This window comes from Suncus etruscus, chromosome 4 (assembly GCF_024139225.1).
Source record: "Suncus etruscus isolate mSunEtr1 chromosome 4, mSunEtr1.pri.cur, whole genome shotgun sequence".
Lineage (NCBI taxonomy): Eukaryota > Metazoa > Chordata > Mammalia > Eulipotyphla > Soricidae > Suncus > Suncus etruscus.
Window position 1 is genome coordinate 76,256,004 of NC_064851.1, and position 21,815 is coordinate 76,277,818.

At 41.7% G+C, this 21,815-nt stretch overlaps 1 protein-coding gene and 1 non-coding gene across 2 annotated transcripts in view; one reads left to right on the forward strand and one right to left on the reverse strand.

Annotated features, from left to right (window-relative positions):
* Positions 1–4,210: 4,210 nt before the first annotated feature.
* Positions 4,211–21,815, reverse strand: part of RTN4IP1 (reticulon 4 interacting protein 1) — a 56,480-nt gene continuing 38,875 nt past the window's right edge. Inside the window, exons 8-9 of the mRNA XM_049771235.1 lie at positions 19,822–19,914; positions 4,211–4,342 (exon numbers count right to left, since the gene is read on the reverse strand). Of these exons, the coding sequence (XP_049627192.1) occupies positions 4,235–4,342; positions 19,822–19,914 (201 nt within the window). The 3' untranslated portion in view covers positions 4,211–4,234. The remainder of the gene's footprint in view (positions 4,343–19,821; positions 19,915–21,815) is intronic.
* Positions 13,667–13,773, forward strand: LOC126008291 (U6 spliceosomal RNA). Its single transcript, XR_007495629.1, has one exon. It is a non-coding gene; the product is annotated as a U6 spliceosomal RNA (small nuclear RNA).

Below are 21,815 nucleotides of genomic sequence, written 5' to 3' on the forward strand. Positions count from 1 at the left end.
TCACCCTGTGTCAGCTCTACATCCTACCAAAGACCCATCGCTGCACATCACTCATTTGTCCTTCTTTCATTTCTTACCTTTCATTTTCTTTCAGTGGTTGCATAAACAGGATGCCTCAGGAGCAATTTTGGAATGTTGTAAAAAATATATATACATATATGTCCTATCAAGACTTTATAAGACTGTGCATTTAGGAAATTATTTCTAGGGGCCGGAGTGATAGCACAGCAGTAGGGCGTTTGCCTTCCACGCGGCTGACCCAAGACGGACCTGGGTTCGATTCCTGGCATCCCATATGGTTCCCCCAAGCCTGCCAGGAGCTATTTCTGTGCACAGAGCCATGAGTAACCCCTAAGTGCTGCTGGGTGTGGCCCAAAAACCAAAAAAGAAAAGAAAAATTATTTTTAATGAAAGAAGAGAGAAAGAGGAACAAATCTACCAGCTTTATGGACCTGCAAAACTTGTTATGTGAATTAGAGAAGACCATTTTGCATTGAGAAGAAGTAATTTACTGGGTCTAATTTTGATCGTTGGCCTTATGTTTTCTGGAATTACACTGTGTAGTTAAGTGGGGGAAAGTCATATATAAAGACATATTTTAAGGAACTGAGCTACTACAAATGAAATGTCTTTTTCTTTCCATTATAATTAAAAATTAGCAAGTACACAAAGTTTTGTGCCCAAGTCTGCAAACTTATATCAGTAGGATTCGGATTATTTTAACTCATGGGCTAAACTAGAATGTTACACATGCTTAATCCTTTTCTTATGGAGATACTGGAACAGTATTGCCTTGACCTCATTTGTTAGTTCAGCCTCACTCATCTAAACTCCGAAGCACTCTTCGATAATCTCAGGTCTTTCAGCCCTATTTCCTCCCCTCCCGTCTAGCTCCCTTTGTATAAGTCCTGTAGGAGCTGCCTTGGCATGGAATGTTCAGGCCCTGTCGGCAGGATGACCTCATGTCTCAGGAAGAGGATGATCAACAGTTATCTCCAGGAAAATGAAGAAAGAAGCCTTAAAGAATGCCCTGTTGGTCAAATCCTAAATTTCTGCAGCCCTAAAGTATGGGACAAGCATTACATGGAAAATGGATGCTGTTTAGCTGCTGACAGTGCACTGGCCATCCTTCGTGGTGCTCTTCGAACTGCATTCCAGTGACTGCTTTGACATTTCTTGTGTATACACTTCCTCCTTTTCCCTTTTTTGTTGTCCTTGTCATTGAATACTGATGCTCTAGACACAGGAAGAACAAATCTCGTTTCTTTTTTTATCTGTCCCAGTGTGTTTCTAATTCTAAACATGACTCTTGAGTTCTCTAGGCAATTAAAGTCATCAGAGTTATTTATCTTCTGTTCTAAAATATTTGCACATGTGTAACACAGCCGACATGTCTGTCTTGTTCTTAGATGCATAGCTCTGATTTTAGGCCTCTGTGTAGATCATCATGGTCGGGCAGGGTAAGGCATTCATTCTTCTGTAGTTTGTGTTAAATTTCTCTTCAATAAACTGTTTCTGTTTAAGTCTGTTGATGAAATCTGATCAAGTTCATTCAGTAGCTTTCATGACCCTTCAAAGAGAATCAGCTGGCAGATTAGAAACAAATGTCTGATTAATCAGGACGAGGTGTGTTTCCTGGAGAGTGGGCTGACCCCTTTCCAGATTCAGTTGTGATCAGTATGCTTCTCTTTTCTGAGTGTAGCCCAAAAGATAAGTAAGATTCTCCCTAGAACTCCACGTCTCACGCTTGCTTACCTAGGAATCTCAAGGAGAAAAAGAAAGCTGAGGTTGCTCAGAGGGAAGGCAATCACAGCTGTACAATCAGGGAAACATTTTTTTAATTTTACTTATTTTTTTTTAAATTTACTGAAACCATTGTGACTTACAAAGTCCTTCATAGTTGGGTTTCAGACATACAGTGGATCAGGGCAATCCCACCACCAGTGTATTCTATTTCGACTTTTATTTTTATTTTTTTGTGGGAGGCACACCTGGTACTGCTCAAGGCTTACTCTTGGCTCTGCACTGAGTAATCACTCCTGGTCATCTTGAAAGACCTTATAGGATGCAGGATTGAACAAGGCAAGTGCTATATTAGCTATACTTTCTCTCATTGTCTTTTGACAATATATTAGCAATTCTAGAGTACAGTGGTCAGCAAACACACCGCCGAATGAGAGGCAAACAGAAGAAGCTGACTAGAAAGTGACTTAAAACTGGTCTGGTAGTGAGGATGAGTACCAGGAAACTATGGCCTGGTCTGTAAATGTCTTAAATTCAGGCAACTGGGGCTTCTATAAACTGAGCAAGATACCCAGGGTGCAGAGTTATGGTCAGAAACTTGAAAACTCTGACGAAGCTGGGTAACTGGAGGCCCTTTGTCATTTCTATGGACAGCCTTTTGAGAAGCATAATTTAGTAGTTGAAAGGGCTAGAACTTTTGCAAAATCTAAGGATTTTTTCAAATGTTTGCATTAATTTTTACTATTAAGTAAATAACCAGATCAGATTTTTATACATTCCTCTTGAAGATACAGAGTTTGGTGGACTCTTAGAAACACAGTAGAGCAAGGGAATGAATAGATAAACAAAAAGCAAAAAAAGGGCCAAAACAATAGCACAGTAGGTAGGGTGTTTACCCCTGAGCGCTGCTGGGTGTGGCCCCAAGCAAACAAAAATAGACACCAAAGAAGCTTGAGTGATAGTACAATGGATAGAGCACATGGCCAACCTGGGTTTGATCTCCAACATCCCATTGAGTACAAATAGGAAAAACTACTTAGTGCAGAGCATGAAGTAACCCCTAAGCATCAACAGGTGTAACCTGAGAAAAGAAAAACACTGTGAGGATTACAGAGATTACATCAACCAATAAGTCCTCAATGAAGAAATAGTGGCTCAACTGAAAAACACATGGTCATAGATAAATAAAGCAATTAAAAATTTTAATTAATATCTTTATTTAAACACCTTGATTACAAATATGATTGTAGTTGGGTTTCAGTCATGTAAAGAACACACCCCCCTTCACCAGTGCAACATTCCCATTACCAATGTCCCAAATCTCCCTCCTCCCTACCCCACCTCCACCTGTACTCTAGACAGGCTTTCTACTACCCTCATTCATTCACATTGTTATGATAGTTCTCAATGTAGTTATTTCTCTAACTGCACTCATCACTTAAACCACCAAAACCCTTACTCAATTAGGGAAGTACACACGGATGACTCCGAGAAGGAGCTAGCTTTAAGTATGACTGCATTCATCTGCCTGCCCAAAGTTTCCTTTTCTTAGACATTAGAAGTCTGAGCTAGGGCCAGAGGGTGGCACAGCGGTAAGGCGTTTGCCTGGCACATGTCTGACCTAGGATGAACTGGGTTCGATCCCCCAGTGTCCCCAAGCCAGGAGCGATTTCTGAGTGTATAGCCAGGAAAGTAATACCTGAGTCACTGGGTGTGGCCCAAAATTAAAAAAAAAAAGTTTGAGCTATACAAAGAGAAGGAGCCATGGCAGCTGCCAGTATAGTTGGAAAAATAAATGGCCTGAAAGACTAGATAATCTCACTGACTTTAAAAGCTAGCTCAAGTACAGCTATTTCCTTTTTCTCCATCGTTAGTGGTACTCAGGGGTTACTCCTGGCTCTGAGCTCAGAATTTACTCCAGGCAGGCTTGAGGTACTACATGGGATACCGAGGATCAAACCCAGGTCTAACACATGCAAGGCAAATGCCCTACCTGATGTGGTATTGCCCAGCCCCTTGAGTGCAGCTATTTTTTTTTTTTTTGTTTGTTTGTTTTTTGGGCCACACCCGGCAGTGCTTAGGGCTTACTCCTGGCTGTCTGCTCAGAAATAGCTCCTGGCAGGCATGGGGGACCATATGGGACACCGGGATTCGAACCAACCACCTTTGGTCCTGGATCGGCTGCTTGCAAGGCAAATGCTGCTGTGCTATCTCTCCGGGCCCAGAGTGCAGCTATTTTTGATTATTGTGTTGTATTAAGACCTTGTTTCCCCACTGTCTTATGGCCAATAGGAATGAATCAGGATGCTGGGCTGGGCCTGAGGAAAAGCAGAAGTTAGCCTGTGGCCATGGGACCCATCTGTCTTTTTCCTAAGATACCAAAAAAGAGGGTTGTTCACATTTATACTGTGCAATTTACAAACTATTTTAGAAAAGGAGGTGTACGTAAGAAGTCTGCAACCTCAGACATGTACCAACATCAAGCATTTATTCAAATGACATTAATAACAGTTTTTCCACGTGCATGTCCTCTCTCCATTTTCAGAAAGGCTTCTGGAACTTGAGAAAAAGGAAATGTTTTCTCGATAACTGGCTGAATCTGGAAAACACAAAAAGAGGTGGAAAGGTAGTGTAAAGAACCTGCTTTTGACAGGGTTGAGAGCTCCCCTCCCTGGTCCCTTCACAACCCTTTGTCCCTCAGAACCCTTTGCACTCCTGTTCTAGGTCAGGGGTCACATCTAAGAGCCACTCCTGCATCCTCCTGCCTGCCTCCTGTACCCCTGCTGTCATCGGCTCAATCACTTCATTCATTTTGCTTCTGTTCCAGGTTGGTCATGACATGTTCTACTCAGAACCAGAACCCTTCAGTAGTTCCCATATGCAGCCTTTAAAGGCCACCCCAAGCCCCACCTGAACATCTGTGTCCGCTTTGCCACATGGTCTTCTTGTCGTATGGAATCTGGTATGTCCATGCCATGCTCTACTACCAGCCTCTGTCCACACCTTACATCACTTTTCCAGCCTCTTTAGGTGCCCGGTGTTCTCCTTGCCTACTGCTCCATGGTACTCCACAGACATGCACCTGCTCCAGCCAAGCATAATCTTGCCAGCTGGATAAGGTTAAGTAAGCCCTTGAAGTGGCTGTGCCAAGATTCCAGCTGTCAGCCCTGTGGCAACCTTAGCCAGTGAACAGAATCTGGACTGAATTTTAATGGCTAGAGAGAAAGTAGTGGGGCTAAGGTATTTGCTTTTACAGTGTCTGACCAGGATTTAATCCCCAACACTATATGAGCCTTAAAGCACCCCAAAATGTAGCCCTTTCAACTACTACCCCACCCCCACATGTGAGCTACTCCATCAGTATGCAGAGCACCTCTGTAAGAGGTGCCACCTCTTTTCGATGCTGTACAGTGAAGGGCATGTCTCTAGACACAAAGTAAAAACATCATAAATGTTGTTAAGGTGGAAACCAGTAAGGTAATATTGCGGCAAGAGACTGATGTGGGCTCTCTTGGGCTTAAAGTAGGAGCTGTTTGGGAAGGCTCTGCTCAGTAGTAGAAGAGCTGTGAGAACCTTATGAGTCAGCTCTTGAATGAATGCTCCAGGCCTCCTGACTGTACCACCTACACTGTCAGCCACCTCCTTAGAAAAGAAATACTGTTAGTAGTATTTCCTCATGGAAAACTCCCCGGCCCTGGAACTTTTCTTTTTCAAAACTTCAAGCGAAAATCAATCACTGTAGTTGCATTTCAGTGGACTGCCTCCGAGAACTCCATGAGTAAGGATGATGAGCTGCCAGAAGGCAGCCAGTGCAGATATTTTATGATCCTTTTACAAAAGGAAGTTGTCTTGTAATTAGATTCTCTGATATCCCTTTCTCCTATGTTAATTCTGTAGTCCACACAACAGAAAACATCTGACTCTAATTGTTCTCTTCTGTGCCCACAAGTACCACTGAGTTCTTAATAAAAGTTAATAGGTTGGGCTGGAGAGTGAGTACAGGAGGTAGGACACTAGTCTTGCACACAGTTGACTTGGGTTTGGTCCTTTGCAACATATATGGTCCCTCTGAGCCACACCAGGAGTGATCCCTGAGTGCAGAATCAGAAATTCTGAGCACTGCCAGATGTTGCCCAAACCCTCCATCTCTCCCCAACCCGCTTCCTGAAAAAAAATTAATAGCTTACATGGATTTTTCTTGGCTAAGTGCTAGAGAGAATTCTAAATACTCTCTGTACTAAATTTGATCCCTATAATTACCTTCTAAGACAGGTGCTGTTATTATCCCCATTTTACAGAATCTGGGCTGAAAAGACAGCTCTGCTAAACACATGCTTTTGGTTTGATTTCTGGCACTGCAAGGTACCACAAGCACTACTAAGAGTGACCCTGAACATAGAGTTGGGAGTAAACTCTGAGCACTGAGGTGTGACTCTCCCAAAACTGATAAAAAATGGAAACATTATTAAATTGGCTTCCCAATGATGTGGGTGCTAAGTGTCCCGGCTAGGTTCTCCCTGGTGCATCAACACATCTACTTCATCCAAATTTCTTCAGGGGACAGAAAGATCAACAAGGACTCTGAGGATTTACCACTGTATCTTGTCTGGCCTGCCTCATGCTAGGAAGTATTGTCAGCCAAGAGCTCAGTTTCCAGGTCCTGTTGCCTACTCAGACATGGCAGATGTGAAATAGATGCTACTAACCCCTCTCCCCCAGTCCCTGCCACTGGCACTCATTGAGACAGCTGGATTCAAAATCATGGGACTTGACACACAAATGGTGGAGCTGATTTCTGCTGTATGACCTGAAACATGGCAGACAGTCTGGATCTTCTCTCTTCTCTTCTATGTCCTAGATTTTGATCCCCCCTGTTTATTGTTCCCTGGGAGCACTTCTTCAGAGGTGAGCTGTCCTGCCCACAAAGGATGGAGCTAGAGGAGCACGCTGTGAAGCGAATCACCTTCTAGCCAATGAAACCCACCATAACACATAGGAAAAAACTGCACTACAAGTGTGACAATGGGGAAACAATGCAGGCCAACACCAGGCATAAAGAATGCAGATGGCTAACCATCCAGTTAGCCTCTCAGATAAGGAGTTTAGACAAGAAATATGGAAGATGCTCATAGAACTCAAAGAAAGTATAGATAGAGCTGAAAAGACCACAAAGATAGAAATCAGAAAACTCCAAACTGAAATAATAGGACTGAAAAACTAGTAGATGAAATGAAAACCTCAATGGAAAGTCTCTCCAACAGAGTAACAGAAGCTGAGGACAGAATCAGTGAGCTGCAAGATGAGATGCATAACAACTACATATAGCAGAGAAGATTGGAAAAGAACCTTAAATGAAATGATCAGACAATGTAAAAAGTACTCAAAGAATGTGAACAGATGAAAATAGAAGTATTTGATAAGCTCAACAGAAACAACATAAGAATCATTGGAGTTCCAGAGACCCAGGAAGAAAATCCCCAGGAAGAATCAACAGTCAAGGACATGATTGCAGAGAAATTCCCAGAGCTAAAAGCAGTATGCAACTAAATCCTGCATGCCCAAAGTATACCAGTTAAAAGAGACCTGAAGAAAAGCACCCCAAGACATGTCCTAGTCACAATAATGAATCCCACAGATAGGTATAGAATACTGAAAGCAGCAATCAAAGAGGAAAATTACATTCAAAGGAGCATCCTTAAGATTTACAGCAGACCTGTCACAAGAAACCCTGAAGGCCATAAGGCACTGGTGGGATATAGTGACAAAACTCAACAAAATGAATGCTTTGCCTAGAATACTGCACCCAGCCATACTCAATTTCAGATATAAAGGAAGTATACATAGCTTCATGGATAAGCAACAGCTCAGAAACTTTACAGGCACAAAACCAGCCTTAAAAGAAAAAACTGAAAAGCCTACTTTAAGGCAAGACAGACCAAAAGACACACCAAACTTCTACACAAATATGACACTAAATCTCATGACAATTATCTCTCTCAAATACACCAGTTAAGAGACACAGAGTGGCAAAATGGATCAAAAAGCTGAATCCAACATTTTGCTGCCTACAAGAAACACACCTGAATAGTCAGAACAAACATAGACTCAAAATCAAAGGCTGGAGGAAAATCATCCAAGCAAACAATTCCCTTTAAAAAGCTGGAGTGGCCATATTAGAAGCAGATGACACAAACTTTATACTCAGAAAAATTATAAGGGACAAAGATGGACATTTCATACTAATCAAAGGATATGTACAACAGGAAGAAATCACACTCCTAAGAATATATGCACCCGATGAATGAGCAGCAAAATATTTAATGCAATTGTTGACACATCTGGAAGAAGATATCAATAGCAAGACAATAATAGTGAGAGACCTCAACTCTGCTCTGTCACTCCTTGATAGGTCAGCCAGGCTGAAATCCAACAAGAATAAAAAAAAGCTCTGAAAAGAGAAATGGAAGAAAATGAACCTGTAGATATATATAGGACACTCCATCCCCAGAAAACTGGGTACACATTCTTCTCCAATGTACCTGGGTCATTCTCCAAGACAGACCATATGATCATATCAATAGATTCAGAGAAAGCATTTGATATGGTCCAATATCCATTCTTACCAAAAACTCTCATCAAGCTGGGAATGGAAGGAATCTAGGCCATCTACCACAAACCAATGGCAAATATTATTCTCAATGGAGATAAACTCTAAAATCTGGTACAAGACAAGGCTGCCCTTGTTGGATAACATATTAAATATAAAATCCAGGATGGTTGTGGATGATGGTGAGATTTGGGAAGTCTAATATTCCCATAGCCCTCTCTCACCACTCCTATTCAACATAGTGCTGGAAGTTCTTGCCATAGGAATTAGGCATCAGATAGGGCATCCAAATAAGAAAAGAACAAATTAAGCCCTCACTGTTTGCAGACGTTTGCCGCAAACGACCCTCCGTACAACATTTTGTGGCCCTGCCCTAGAGGAATCTTTATTTTTTTGTTTTGTTTTGTTTTAGCTGTTTGGATCACACCCCCCCAATGTTCAAGGCTTACTACTGACTTTGCACTCAAGGATCACCCTGACTTTGCCTCCTGCGGCCCCCAGGTAAATTGAGTTTGAGACCCCTGTCCTAAAGACTACCAAAAAGCTTCTAGAGCCTCAGCTCTAGGGAGGGAAGGGCACAGGGTGTAGGGCGGGCGGATCTGGCTTCCGGCTCTCTCTCTCTCTCTCTCTCTCTCTCTCTCTCCTCTCCTCTTTTCTCTCTCTCTCTCTCCTCTCTCTCTCTCTCTCTCCTCTCTCTCTCCTCTCCTCTCCTCTCCTCTTTTCTCTCTCTCTCTCTCTCCTCTCTCTCTCTCCTCTCTCTCTCTCTCTCCTCTCCTCTCTTCTCTCTCTCTCCTCTCCTCTCCTCTTTTCTCTCTCTCTCTCTCTTTCTCCTCTCCTCTCCTCTCTCTCTCTCCTCTCCTCTCCTCTTTTCTCTCTCTCTCTCTCTCTCCTCTCTCTCCTCTCCTCTCCTCTTCTCTTCTCTCTCTCTCTCTCTCTCTCTCTCTCTCTCTCTCTCTCTCTCTCTCTCTCTCTCTCTCGAGCTGGAGGCTAGCTCTAGCCGGCATGGGGTTGGGGGAGACCCCATGTGGAAGGCCTTCTCCCTATCTTGGGTGTGCTGGGAGCCTTGATAGGCTCCCAGCCTTCCCCTCTTCAGCCCCGGGCCTCCAGGCCTTCTGGGGTGGCAGCCCAGGCGGTCAGACAAGGTGGGTGTCGGGAGTCCCTCCTGGATGGGGTCCCAAGCTTTCCCCGCCCTTCCCTCAGCTCTAGGGAGGGAAGGGCACAGGGTGTAGGGCGGGCAGATCCTGGCTTCCAGCTCTCTCTTGATCCCCTCTTGAGCTGGAGGCTAGCTCTAGCTGGCATGGGGTTGGGGGAGACCCCATGTGGAAGGCCTTCCCCCTATCTTGGGTGTGCTGGGAGCCTTGATAGGCTCCCAGCCTTCCCCTCTTCTGCCCCCGGCCGCCAGGCCTTCTGGGGTGGCAGCCCAGGCGGCCAGAAATGGTTGGTCCTAACTTTGGGTGTGCTGGAATTTGCTCAGATGCACTAAATTTGTCACTGGAAATTTCTGACCACTCTGCATATGGAAAACCACGCGGGGGTACCGCGCACTGCTTGTATTAAGAGTATTCCTTATCTTTATGTTATGTTTTGCGTATCCAGAATGTCCATTTTGTATTCTGCCCTTTTCCACACTCCTTCAAAGCTCATTTTTACTCTTTAACTCTCTCACCCAAACATCACTAACCCACATTACTCTTTTTAACTTCAGTATTGCATAATCCTAATTACAGACCAAAACCGTGCATTGTGTGTAACAACCCTGAACTGTTTCAAAAGACATAAAATGGACATGTATGTCTTTAGAATATTTTGTTTTTCCCTGACAACTATAAGTCTTACTAAATATTCTCTTATACAATGACTATTCTAACCACTTTTTATCTTCTCTTTATGAGCTGTTCAACAAGGAAATTTGGTGAAAGAGTCCCCCAGTTTAATGCTTATGATTGAACCATGTCATGGGGATTATTAGACTTGTTCTTATGGCCCTCATATGCACCAATAACGCCACGTGGCATTGCTCCTTTTTTGCATAGGCACATTAAAATGAGAAAATACTATGCATACAAATAAGATCCTATCTAATAGAGATTGGAATACAAAAATCTTGTAGTGCAAAGGGACCTTACATCCTGAACATTGACATAATGACCTGGCACAGGCCTCTGAAAAAAGGGCATTTTCCATTCATCCCTGAACCAGGGAAGCCATCCATGAAACATCCAGGTTTGTCTATAAGATCACCTGGAAGCAATCCTCTACCACGGAAGACCCTATCACTGCTCAGACATCGACCTGCTCAAAAGAGACTTCCCTTAACACTGAGAAGACTTAACAACAACGACCTGCTTACAGGACAGGGCTTCCTGCATTGCCCTTTAATGGTGAGGTGAAATGAGAAGACGCTCCACATCATGACTTCAATGCAGGATATGCAGATTCCAGGATCTTTAATACAGAAAAATGATACCAACAACAGAGACTGTGTGAAAAGTGTGTTGGCACTATGGACAATGTCTTGGATTGGACGATAACTTGCCTGGAGCCTAGAGTTGGTCTTATGCCAGGAAACTTCAGGGGTAGGATCTCTTTGTATTTAGGCCAAGGTTATTCCTTTCCATGCCTCTCATATTTTGGTGGGCCTATGCAAACAACAATTCCACTCTAACACTGTTTTTACTGTGCTCCTTTGACTCTAATCCTTAGAAAAAACCCACTTAAAATTTGAGGTTAACTTAAGCTAATATGCATGTACATGGAAATGTAAAAAATACTATGCCTCTAATGTTAAAGGAGTTATGTAACTTTTATGGCTTTATATTGCCTTGTGTGCTGTTAAGAAATATTATAATGTGTTACAATCTGGGGACTTGTACATGGATTCTGTTTTATTTATCTTAATGTTCTTTGGCTGAAAGTTCAAAGTTAAGATATCAGCAAGGGGACTTCTTCTGAGAATTATGTTATGGGTGATTGTCCTTCCACTGTAACTTTACCTTGTCCTTTTTCTTTGCATCTTTGTTCTCATAATTTAAAAAAAAGCTTCTAGAAATAATATTTTCATATAGAAAAGTGGCAGGCTACAAAATTTACATGCAATAATCAATGGCCTACAAAATTAACATGCAATAATCAATGGCCTTCTTGTATACCAATAATGATAAAGAAGTAACTGACATTAAAAAACAATTCCTACAGAAACATGATACCAACAACAGAGACTGTGTGAAAAATAAAAGTGTGTTGGCACTACGGACAATGTATTGGATTGGACGATCTAGCTTGCCTGGAGCCTAGACTTGGTCTTGTGCCAGGAAACTTCAGGGGTCTGGTCTCTTTGTACTTAGGCCAAGGTTATTTCTTTCCATGTCCCTCATATTTTGGTGGGCCTATGCAAACAACAATTGCCACTCTAACACCATTCTTACTGTGCTCCTTTGACTCTAATCCTTAAAAAGAACTCACTTAAAATTTGAGGTTAACTTAAGCTAATATGCATGTATATGGAAATGTAAGAAAATACTATGCCTGTAATGTTTAAGGAGTTACGTAAGTTTTATGGCTTTAGATTGCCTTGTGTACTGTTAAGAAATATTATAATGTGTTACAATCTGGGGACTTGAGGGACAAAGTAATTGTACATGGATTCTGTCTTATTTATCTTAATGTTCTTTGGCTGAAATTTCAAAGTTAAGATATCAGCAAGGGGACTTCTGAGAATTATGTTATGGGTGATTGTCCTTCCACTGTAACTTTACCTTGTCCTCTTTCTTTGCACCCTTGTTCTCATAATTAAAAATAAAAAAAAAATAAAAAAAAATAAACTCTAAACAATTTCAAAAAAAAAATTCCATTCACATTGGTGTCACACAAACTCAAATATCTTGGAGTCAACTTAACTAAAGAGGTAAAGGACCTATACAAAGAAAACTACAAAACCCTGCTTCAAGAATGGTCTTGGTATTTTTTGTTTTGTTTTGTTCTTACTTTATTTTTTGTTTTGTTTTTTTGTTGTTATCTTTTTCTTCTTTTCTCCCTTTCTTCTTTTAAATTGTTATTTATAACATCTAGATGGACTCCTCTCAGTTTTTTTCTTTTTATTTTCCTTTTTTTTTTCTTTTATTACCAACAGAACCACATAACTTGAATCATCTTGTTCTGCCTCATAGATTGAAGGGAAAAATGCTACCAGAACCAAACAATCGTATGAACATTGAGTGGAAATAAAAAATGATCAGACTTGAACACTAACCCAAAGACAATGACAACAGAATCAATGCCCAATCTACAACAAAAGAGGGGACCAGTACACTAGCATTCTGGGTGGTGGGGGCAAAGGAGGGAGATATGAGATGCATGCTGAGAATAGAGGTGGAGGGACGACAACACTGGTGGTGGGCAACACTGATTGTCATTACGTCATATAAATATTACTGTGAAAGATTTGTGATTAACTTTGGTCACAATAAAAATTATTAAAAAACACAGAAATCCACACTGAAGAATTACTGACTGCATACAATTTGCTCTTTTTTCTAATCTGTAATATTTCTTTGAAAAATTGATCAATATAGTGTATCTATGTTTTGTATATGCACATATATGAGGGAAGGAATAAAGGAAAACATCAAGTTTAGAATTAAGATAAAAGAGAAATAAAAGAGAACACAAGGGAATGAAGACACATATGCTGTTTATGGATTGGGAGGATTAATATCATTATATGGTAACACTCTCCAAAGCATTATATAGATTTAATGCAATCCCTCTAAGGATACCCATGACATTCTTCAAAGAAGTGAATCAAACATTCCTGAAATTCATTTGGAACAATAAATATCAGCAAATAGCTAGAGCAACCCTTGGGAAAAGAAATGTGGGAGGCATCACTTTCCCCAACTTTACATTGCATTACAAAGCTATAGTCATTAAAATAGCATGGTACTTGAATAAAGACAGACCCTCAGATCAGTGGAATAGACTCGAGTATTCATAGAATGTTCCCCAGACATACAATCAATTAAGTTTTGATAAAGGGGCAATAAATGCAAAATGGAGCAAGAAAAGCCTCTTCAACAAGTGGTGTTGGCACAACAGGTCAGCCACTTGCAAAAAAGCAAACTCAGACCTCCATCTAACACCATGCACAGAGGTCAAATCCAATGGATTAATGACCTTGATATCAGACCCGAAACTATAAGGTATATAGAACAACATGTAGGTACAACATTCCATGACATTGATACTAAAGGCATCTTCAAGGAGAAAACAGTACTATCCAAACAAGTGGAAATAGAGATAAACAGAAGGGACTATATTGTGCTTGCTTCGGCAGCACATATACTAAAATTGGAATGATACAGAGAAGATTAGCATGGCCCCTGAACAAGGATGACACGCAAATTTGTGAAGCGTTCCATATTTTTGAGATGAAGTCATAACATTTTCCTATACATGGATGTACATGGAATCTATCATGCTGAATGGAATAAGTCAGAGGGAGAGAGAGACACCACACAGAATAGTCTCACTCATCTATGGGTTTTAAGAAAAATAAAAGTCATTTTTGCAACAATCCTCAGAGACAATGAGAGGAGAGCTGGAATTTCCAGCTCACTTCATGAAGCTCACCACAAAGAGTGGTGAGTGCAGTTATAGAAATGACTACACTGAGAACAACCATAATCATGTGAATGAATGAGGGAACTGGAAAGCCTGTCTAGAGTACAGGTTGGGGTGGGGTAGGATGGAGGGAGATTTGGGACATTGGTGGTGGGAATGTTGCATTGATGAAAAGGGGTGTTCTTTACATGACTGAAACCTAATCACAATCATATTTGTAATCAAGATGTTTAAATAAAGATAAAAAAAGAAATGAAAATTGTAGGGGGGGCAGAGAGATAGCATAGAGGTAAGGCGTTTGCCTATTAAAAAAAAAAAAGAAGGGACTATATTAAACTGTGAAGCTTCTGCGCCTCAAAGGAAATAGTGTCAAGGATACAAAAGCCACCCACAGAATGGGAGAAACTATTCATCCAAAATCCATCAGATAAGGGCTAATCACCAAAATATACAAGGCACTGACAGAACTTAACAAGAAAAAAAAAAACTAACCCCATCAAAAAATGCAAGAAGAAATGAACAGTTTTTCAAAGAAGAAATACTAATGGCCAAAAGGCACATGAAAAATGCTCCACATCACTAATCATCAGGAACAAATCAAAACAACAATCAAAACAACAATGAGGTACCATCTCATGCCATAGAAACTGGCACACATCACAAAGAACAAGAACAATCAGTCTAGAGAAAGGAACTCTCATTCACTTCTGGTGGGAATGCTGTCTAGTCCAGCTTTTATGGAAAATAACATGGAGATTTTACAAGAAATTGAACATTGATATCCCAGATGATCCAGCTATACCACTCCTAGGTATATACCCTAAAAACACAAAAATACAAGGGGCCAGAGGGATAGCACAATGGTATGACTTTTGCCTTGCATGTGGCTGACCCAGGACAGACCTCGATTTGATCCCTAGCATCCCAGATGATCCCCCAAGCCAGGAGTGATTTCTGAGTGCATAGCCAGGAGTAACCCCTGAGTGTCAACAGGTGTGGTCCAAAAACAAACAAACAAAATACAATACAAAAATGCCTTCCTTACACCTCTATTTATTGCAGTGCTATTTACAATAGCCAGACTCTGGAAATAACCAAGATGCCCCTCAACAGATGAATAGCTAAGGAAACTGTGGTACATATAAACAACAGAATATTATGCAGCTGTCAGGAGAGATGAAGTTATGAAATTTTCCTAAACATGATGGACATGGAATCTATTATGCTGAGTGAAATAAGTCAAAGGGAGAGAGACAGGCACAGAATAGTCTCATCCCTCTATGGGATTTAAGAAAAATAAAAGATATTATTGTAATAATGCCTAGAGACAATAGAGATGAGGGCTGAAAGAACCGGCTCATGATATGAAGCTCACCACAAAGAGTGGTGAGTGCAGTTAGAGAAATAACTACATTGACAACTATAACAATGCTAATGAGTGAGAGAAGTAGAATGCCTGTCTCAAATACTGGCAGGGGTGGGGGACATTGGTGATGGGAATGTTGCACTGATGATGGGGGGTGTTTTTAATATGACTGAAACCCAATTAAAAACATGTCTATAATCAAGGTGCTTAAATAAAGATATTATTTTAAAAAAATCATGGGACTCCCTAGCAATCTTCTATAACAGGCCAGCTCCTGTTCATGGGTCCAAGCTAGTTTGTTGATGAGACCTACCTGTCTTTCCCACTAAAAGCATGGAATGTATCAACTGTTTTCTAGCATGTCCTACTAGAAACCGCTGAACCCACCTCTTCCCTTCCAGCTTAGGGATACTGGCAGCCTGTTGAATGGCCTGGTCTCCTTTAGTATCAAGAAAGGCAGTGTCACCAGCATTTGGAGATGTACATTTTAAATGTGCACCCATTGAGCTTTGTGCCTGCTGGAGTGGGAATGACTTTGAGTCTTCAGGTTCCTGACTTGTATCAGACATAATTGTCTATACCACAAAAACTCAGTGCCTGCTTTCTTATTCCAGAGCAGGTATAATACACAGATCCCTGATAAAAATCTCAAGAAAAAAAAAAAAGGCGGCAACACTGTGGCTGTTGATGAATACTGGATTTGAGTCACAAAAAGAGGCCTAATTGTGGCTTCCTCAAGCTCACAAGGGAGCCATGAATCCATTCCCAGCTCCAGAGTGAACCCCTCTGGCAACACCTGCTTTGATACTCTCAGATAGGATCGTAGCCTAAGCTGATACCACTGAGCCACTGGCCAACCACATAGCCACACACACTCCTGAGCAGGCTGACCAGGTCATTGTGGGTCATCATCCCATGGGCTGCTGGGACACCATGAGTCATCACACTCCCCAGAGGAGACAAAGGGAAAAGAGGATTTTGGGAACAGGAAGCAAATGGTGCTGTTTGCTGAATAGATGACAGTGAACAGAGATTAGCTGGATTATTATGTAGAATACAGAAATTCAGGATGTGCATTTATATGGCACAAAGAAAGGGATCAGGGTGGGAATCCAATGAGAGGAAAGAGTTGAACTGCAGCAAGGTGGGGACTCAGAGGTAATGATTCTGTCCTACTCCTGGGTTCAGGAAGCCATTCTAGAAGGCTGGCAGCTTAATATTCCACTCTCCACTGTGCAGAGGCAAAATCTGCAGCTGCCAGTGTTCACAAGCCATGGCACTGCTTTCAGTTTTGGGCCTGAATTTGGGCTCTCCAACTGCATATCAAGCTTTCTTAGATGGAGGTTGAGGAATGAACCTGGGTGAGCCACATGGAAGTCAGTGCCATACCCACTGTACTATTTCTCAAGCTCCACAAATTTGTCTTTTAATATCTTTAGTAATGGAATACAGGAGTTCAAAGAATCAGCAATAGTATGGCAGGTAGGATGTTTGTCTTGCATGCAGCTAATCCAGGCTCAATCCCCAGCATTCATGAAACCTGCCTAAATTTAGGGCTAGGTGTAACCTCTGAGCATTGCCAGGTATGGCCTCAAAACAAACAATAAAACAACAATAACAAAACACATTCTTAAACTTAAAGATATAGAGCAATTCAATTTACATTTGTGCTAGGAGGGACTAATATATATGTATATATGCATATTATGTTATAGTAATAAGCCTAGTAGTTCCTACAATAATTTCTTTCCAAACTCAAAATGGGAAGGTGAGATGGGCAAGCAGGAGGCAAATGCCAGAGGTAAAAACCTGATTCCAGGTGCTCCTCCCAGATTTGGCTGAAATCATTCAGTGGTGACACAGACCATGTTTCACCTATCCCCAAAAACTGTGAAGTGAGAAGGCAGCTTAAGTGAAAGTCTCTAAGAGTCTCAAGCACTCAGAACTCAGGTCTATCTTGGAGAGATGGAAGAGGCTGAGGTTCAGAGTCAGAAAATTGTGGTAAACATTCCTTTTATTCTTTTTTCAAAGAACATCTTTGAAATTTGCAATACCCAAGACTCTGGTAACATTGAGTTTGACAAGGAGTGTGTGACTGAGAAAGCAGTCACAAGAAGATATCAATAACTTTTCCTCCTTTATGGATTTTGGATATTGTCTACTCAAATGCTGAAATTTTTTTCTTTGAAGCAGGCACTCTTGAACTCTATCAAATAACTACTGAGCTCTTCCATCAGATATATGCCAATTATTCATTGAGCATTCAAACAACATGAGGAAGAATTTCAATGTCCTCATCCCACTTAGCAGACTGTTTAATAACTCTACACAAGTAGATCTGGCCTATTCTCCCTCCTGTTTCCCTGGGCAGACAAATCATAGCCACTCACCAGAGTGATGATTATAAATGGCTTACAAATGTATTACAAATGGCTGACCTCAACTGGGCATCCAGATTAAACATCCACACCCACTGTGCTATGGTCTTGTGAGAAAATGCTTCCTGAGCTCAAGAATCCTGGTTAGGAGATTGGAGAATCAAAGGCAAAGGACCATTTCCTCATACACCCTTAAGGACACTTCAGGGGATTCTGTTCTCCATGTCATTCAGTCAGTTATCTGCCAGATTTAATAGGTAGCTATGCAAAGCCATTTTTCTTCTCTGCTGCATAAACAGTGATTTCCAAGGAGTAGGGAGACACAATATTTTGAATATGAAAGAGCAGTGGTAAGCATATCAGAGAGCCTGGAGCAGACTTCAGGACAACACAATGGTAGGTGTTTTAGAAGGACAGGAGCTGCTGAATAATGTTCTGCCAAGCATGCAGAGCACTAGGCAAAAACTATGAACCAGGTGTGAGAGAATTTGCTTTGTCTCAACTGAAAAATCAATTATGTATACCTGAGAGAAAAACCCAACAAAGAGGCCTTAATTTATAGTCACAGTAAGGCTGGGTACCTGGCTACTCCAGATGCTGTCCAAGAACACTCACTTGGTTCCCCAAAATAGAGGGAAACAGGAGTAGGCCATTTTATATCACAGAATGGCTTGGCAAAACAGAATCTCAAAACAAACAAAACAGCCTTCAGCCTAGTAGCTCCTACAATAATTTCTTTCCAAACTCAAAATAGGAAGGTGAGATGGGCAAGCAGAGGCAAATGCCAGAGGTAAAAACCTGATTCCAGGGGCTCCTCCCAGATTTGGCTGGAATCATTCAGTGGTGACACAGACCATGTTCCACCCATTCCTAACGGCTGTGAAGTGAAAAGCAGCTTAAGTGAAAGTCCCTAAGAGTCTCACGCACTCAGAACTCAGCTCTATCTTGGAGAGATGGAAGAGGCTGAGGTTCAGAGTCACAAAATGGTGGCAAGCATTCCTTTTTTTTCCTTTTTGCTTGTTTTATTGTCTATAAAATGAAAACCACTTTAATGATGATTCATGCCATCCTTCAGGATCTAGAAGGTACACTATCCAGTAACTATATTATTTCAGTAAAATCATCAATAACAACACAGGACATTAGATTGCTTCTGGGTTATTTTTCCAGAGATAGAATAGAGAGCAAAGGCTAGGAAGTCTTCCCATACCCTGCAACTTTGAAAGGCTTTTTAGATTCTGAACCCACTACCTATAACTCCTCCTCCCCAGAGTCTCTTTTTGGGCAGACACAGGCAAGTCAACACACAGCAGTAGCCCCCACAGCACATTGCAGCTGGGCTTTCCAAGCCCTGTCAAAACCCTCTCTTCCCCAGTGTGGTTTGTTCTTGGTTTCAGGACTCTAACCCCGAAACAAGAGAACCTGGGAGCAGACTCAGCTGGGCTAGACAGAAGCCACACTGTTGTGCCTATCTGGAATCCACTTACCTTAAGAGCAGCTTCACCCTCAGAAAGAGGCACTCCTAAAGAACTCCCTAAAAATTGAATGCTTCACATGAAGCACTGCCCTTAGCACCATTACTGAAATAGTGGCCACCTGGCTGCAGACCCCAATTCAGCTAACTACCTTTAGGAAACTGTACACAAACTTCTAAGCCTTCCTATTCCTATAAACCAACAATTAGACTCAACCATAAACTCCTAAACTTTAACATATTGCCTCCTTTTTCAGGAAAAAAAAATCAGTGGCTCCCTGAAAATTTAAGTGAAAAAAGAGAAACCTCATCCCAACTGCACCTCAGGTCCTCAGGATTCTATCACTACCCAGGATCAATCCAGCATATCCCAGATTCCCAGCATTACCCCTACATACCCAAGAAGCAGTATGGTCCACTTTGAGAAATGCTGGACTAGATGGTGACATACCATAGTCCCCAGTGATGATTCCCATGGAGACAGAAGCAAAACTATAGAACTCAGACGTGTTCAAATCAGTCAGCATGGATATATTGTGACATCAACTTCTAGAGAGTTTCCATTTTTAGGGCGTAGTGGACATTTAGCTAAGATTACAAGAAATGTTTCAGCAATGCAATGGTTTGCACATACCTTCCCCTCATCCACAAGCTTTGCAATGTCATCTAGATATGATCCACTAGCCATGAAAAAGGCCCAGCGATAATGCACTCCTTGCCAAAAATGCTGAAAGGAAGAAAAAGAAATATGTCAAATGAACAAACAAAAAAGAGTAAGAACAGAGTCAATGAAAATAACAGAACTATTTTTTGGATGACTTAGACAGACAAACCAATTTCCATCTCTATGCTGACATGCTGAGTCAGATGCCCAGTACCTTAGCATGATGACTGACAGCATGGGTGCTTCATAAATGTTTATTTATGACTGAATGAGCAAAGATCTATACATGTAAACTCCAGTTTCTTCATCCAGTTGATCTATACATGTAAACTCTAGTTTCTTCATTCAGTTGTGACTGATAAGCAAGTAAGCACAGGGAACTCTCCTTAAAATAAATGACAGTCTAAACTGTTTAACACACTAAACTACTTCTTCAGGAGAAATGTGGGGTTGAGACATTGAGTCTTTGCATATTAAGGACAAATAAAGTACATAGGTACCAGAAAAGTTTTGTTTTTGTTTTTGTTTTTTGGTTTTTGGGCCACACCTGGTGATGCTCAGGGGTTACTCCTGGCTATGTGCTCAGAAATTGCTCCCGGCTTGGGGGACTATATGGGGCCCTGGGGGATTGAATCGAAGTTCGTCCTAGGCTAGCATGGGCAAGGCAAATGCCTTACTGCTTGCACTACCACTCTGGCCCCTCCAGAAAATTTTACATAACATTTTATATAAGTTTAGAACTCTGGACCTACAATAAGGCACCAAAATAGGAGCTTGAAAAAATAACATTCTCTTTCCTTCCTGGGAGCCGAGCCGGGAGGTCCTGCCAGCATGGCATTTGGCAGACCTCCGCCATGCCAAAGGCCTCTGTAATCAGGCCTATGAAGGGGTGCGGGACATGGGTCACCCCAGCACCCCTCTACCTTCTTCCTCCGGTACTCCAGGGCTTTGCCTGGTCACATGGCTGGACAAGCCAGCGAGGTTGGAATAGCAGCACAATAGGTTCTGGCATTAGGACTTACCAGGGTATTTTTCTTATTAAACCTGTCCATTGTGAAACCGCGCGGGGGTGAACATTATGAGAAATATATGGATATCATTTTTTTTTCAGCTGCTTGTCATTATCTGAATGCCATCCAGGCACTTGTTTTATTCCTTTTCTCCCTCACTCCCATCACTTTTTACCCCACATTTAACCATTTTTCTGTACTAATGATTTTTGTTTTGGCCAAGGTAGATTACATATCTTTCACAGTAATTTTTTGGGTGGAGTCTGAAGCTTCAGCAGGCAACGTGTCACGGCAAGGTTCCATGTTGTAGGCTTTTTGGCCAAGATAAGGTGAAGATGCAGCCTCGGCTGCCACCCACAGCCTTCTCTCTCCTTCCTTCCTGTCCCCAGGGTTATTCCTGGACAACTGCTCAGGGCCCCAGCAAGTGGGTTGCTGTGAGGTGCAATTTAAAAGAGACTCCAGGCTTCCTTGTTTCTGCAAGGGGCTGGGAAAGGACTGCTGAACTTTCAACTTCCAGCAATTAGGAAGGAAACACCACTCGGGGAGTTAGAAGCTTCAGCAGGTAACAAGGGGAGGACAAGGCTCCATGCTCTCTTCGCTTGTCCAAATCACAGAACAAAGTGGTGTCTCGGAAACACCCCCTCCCTCTTGACTATTTTTAAAACATAAAAGGGTCACGTGTATCTCCTTTGTATATCTCAGATTTATTCCCTTAACATCTATTACTCTTTTCGAATATCCTCATATAGTGACAATTTTGCCTACTGGATTTGTTATTTGATTGTTTGATTTTCCCCCTTTGAGATCTGTTTTATAAGCAATACTGGTAGAAGAGTATCTCTGTATAGATTTCATGTATGTACCAAGTTACGGGGAATGTTGGACTTTATTCGTCGGCCCCCAGATGCACCAACAATATCTTGTGGCATTGCTTCTCTTTTGCATAGGCACATT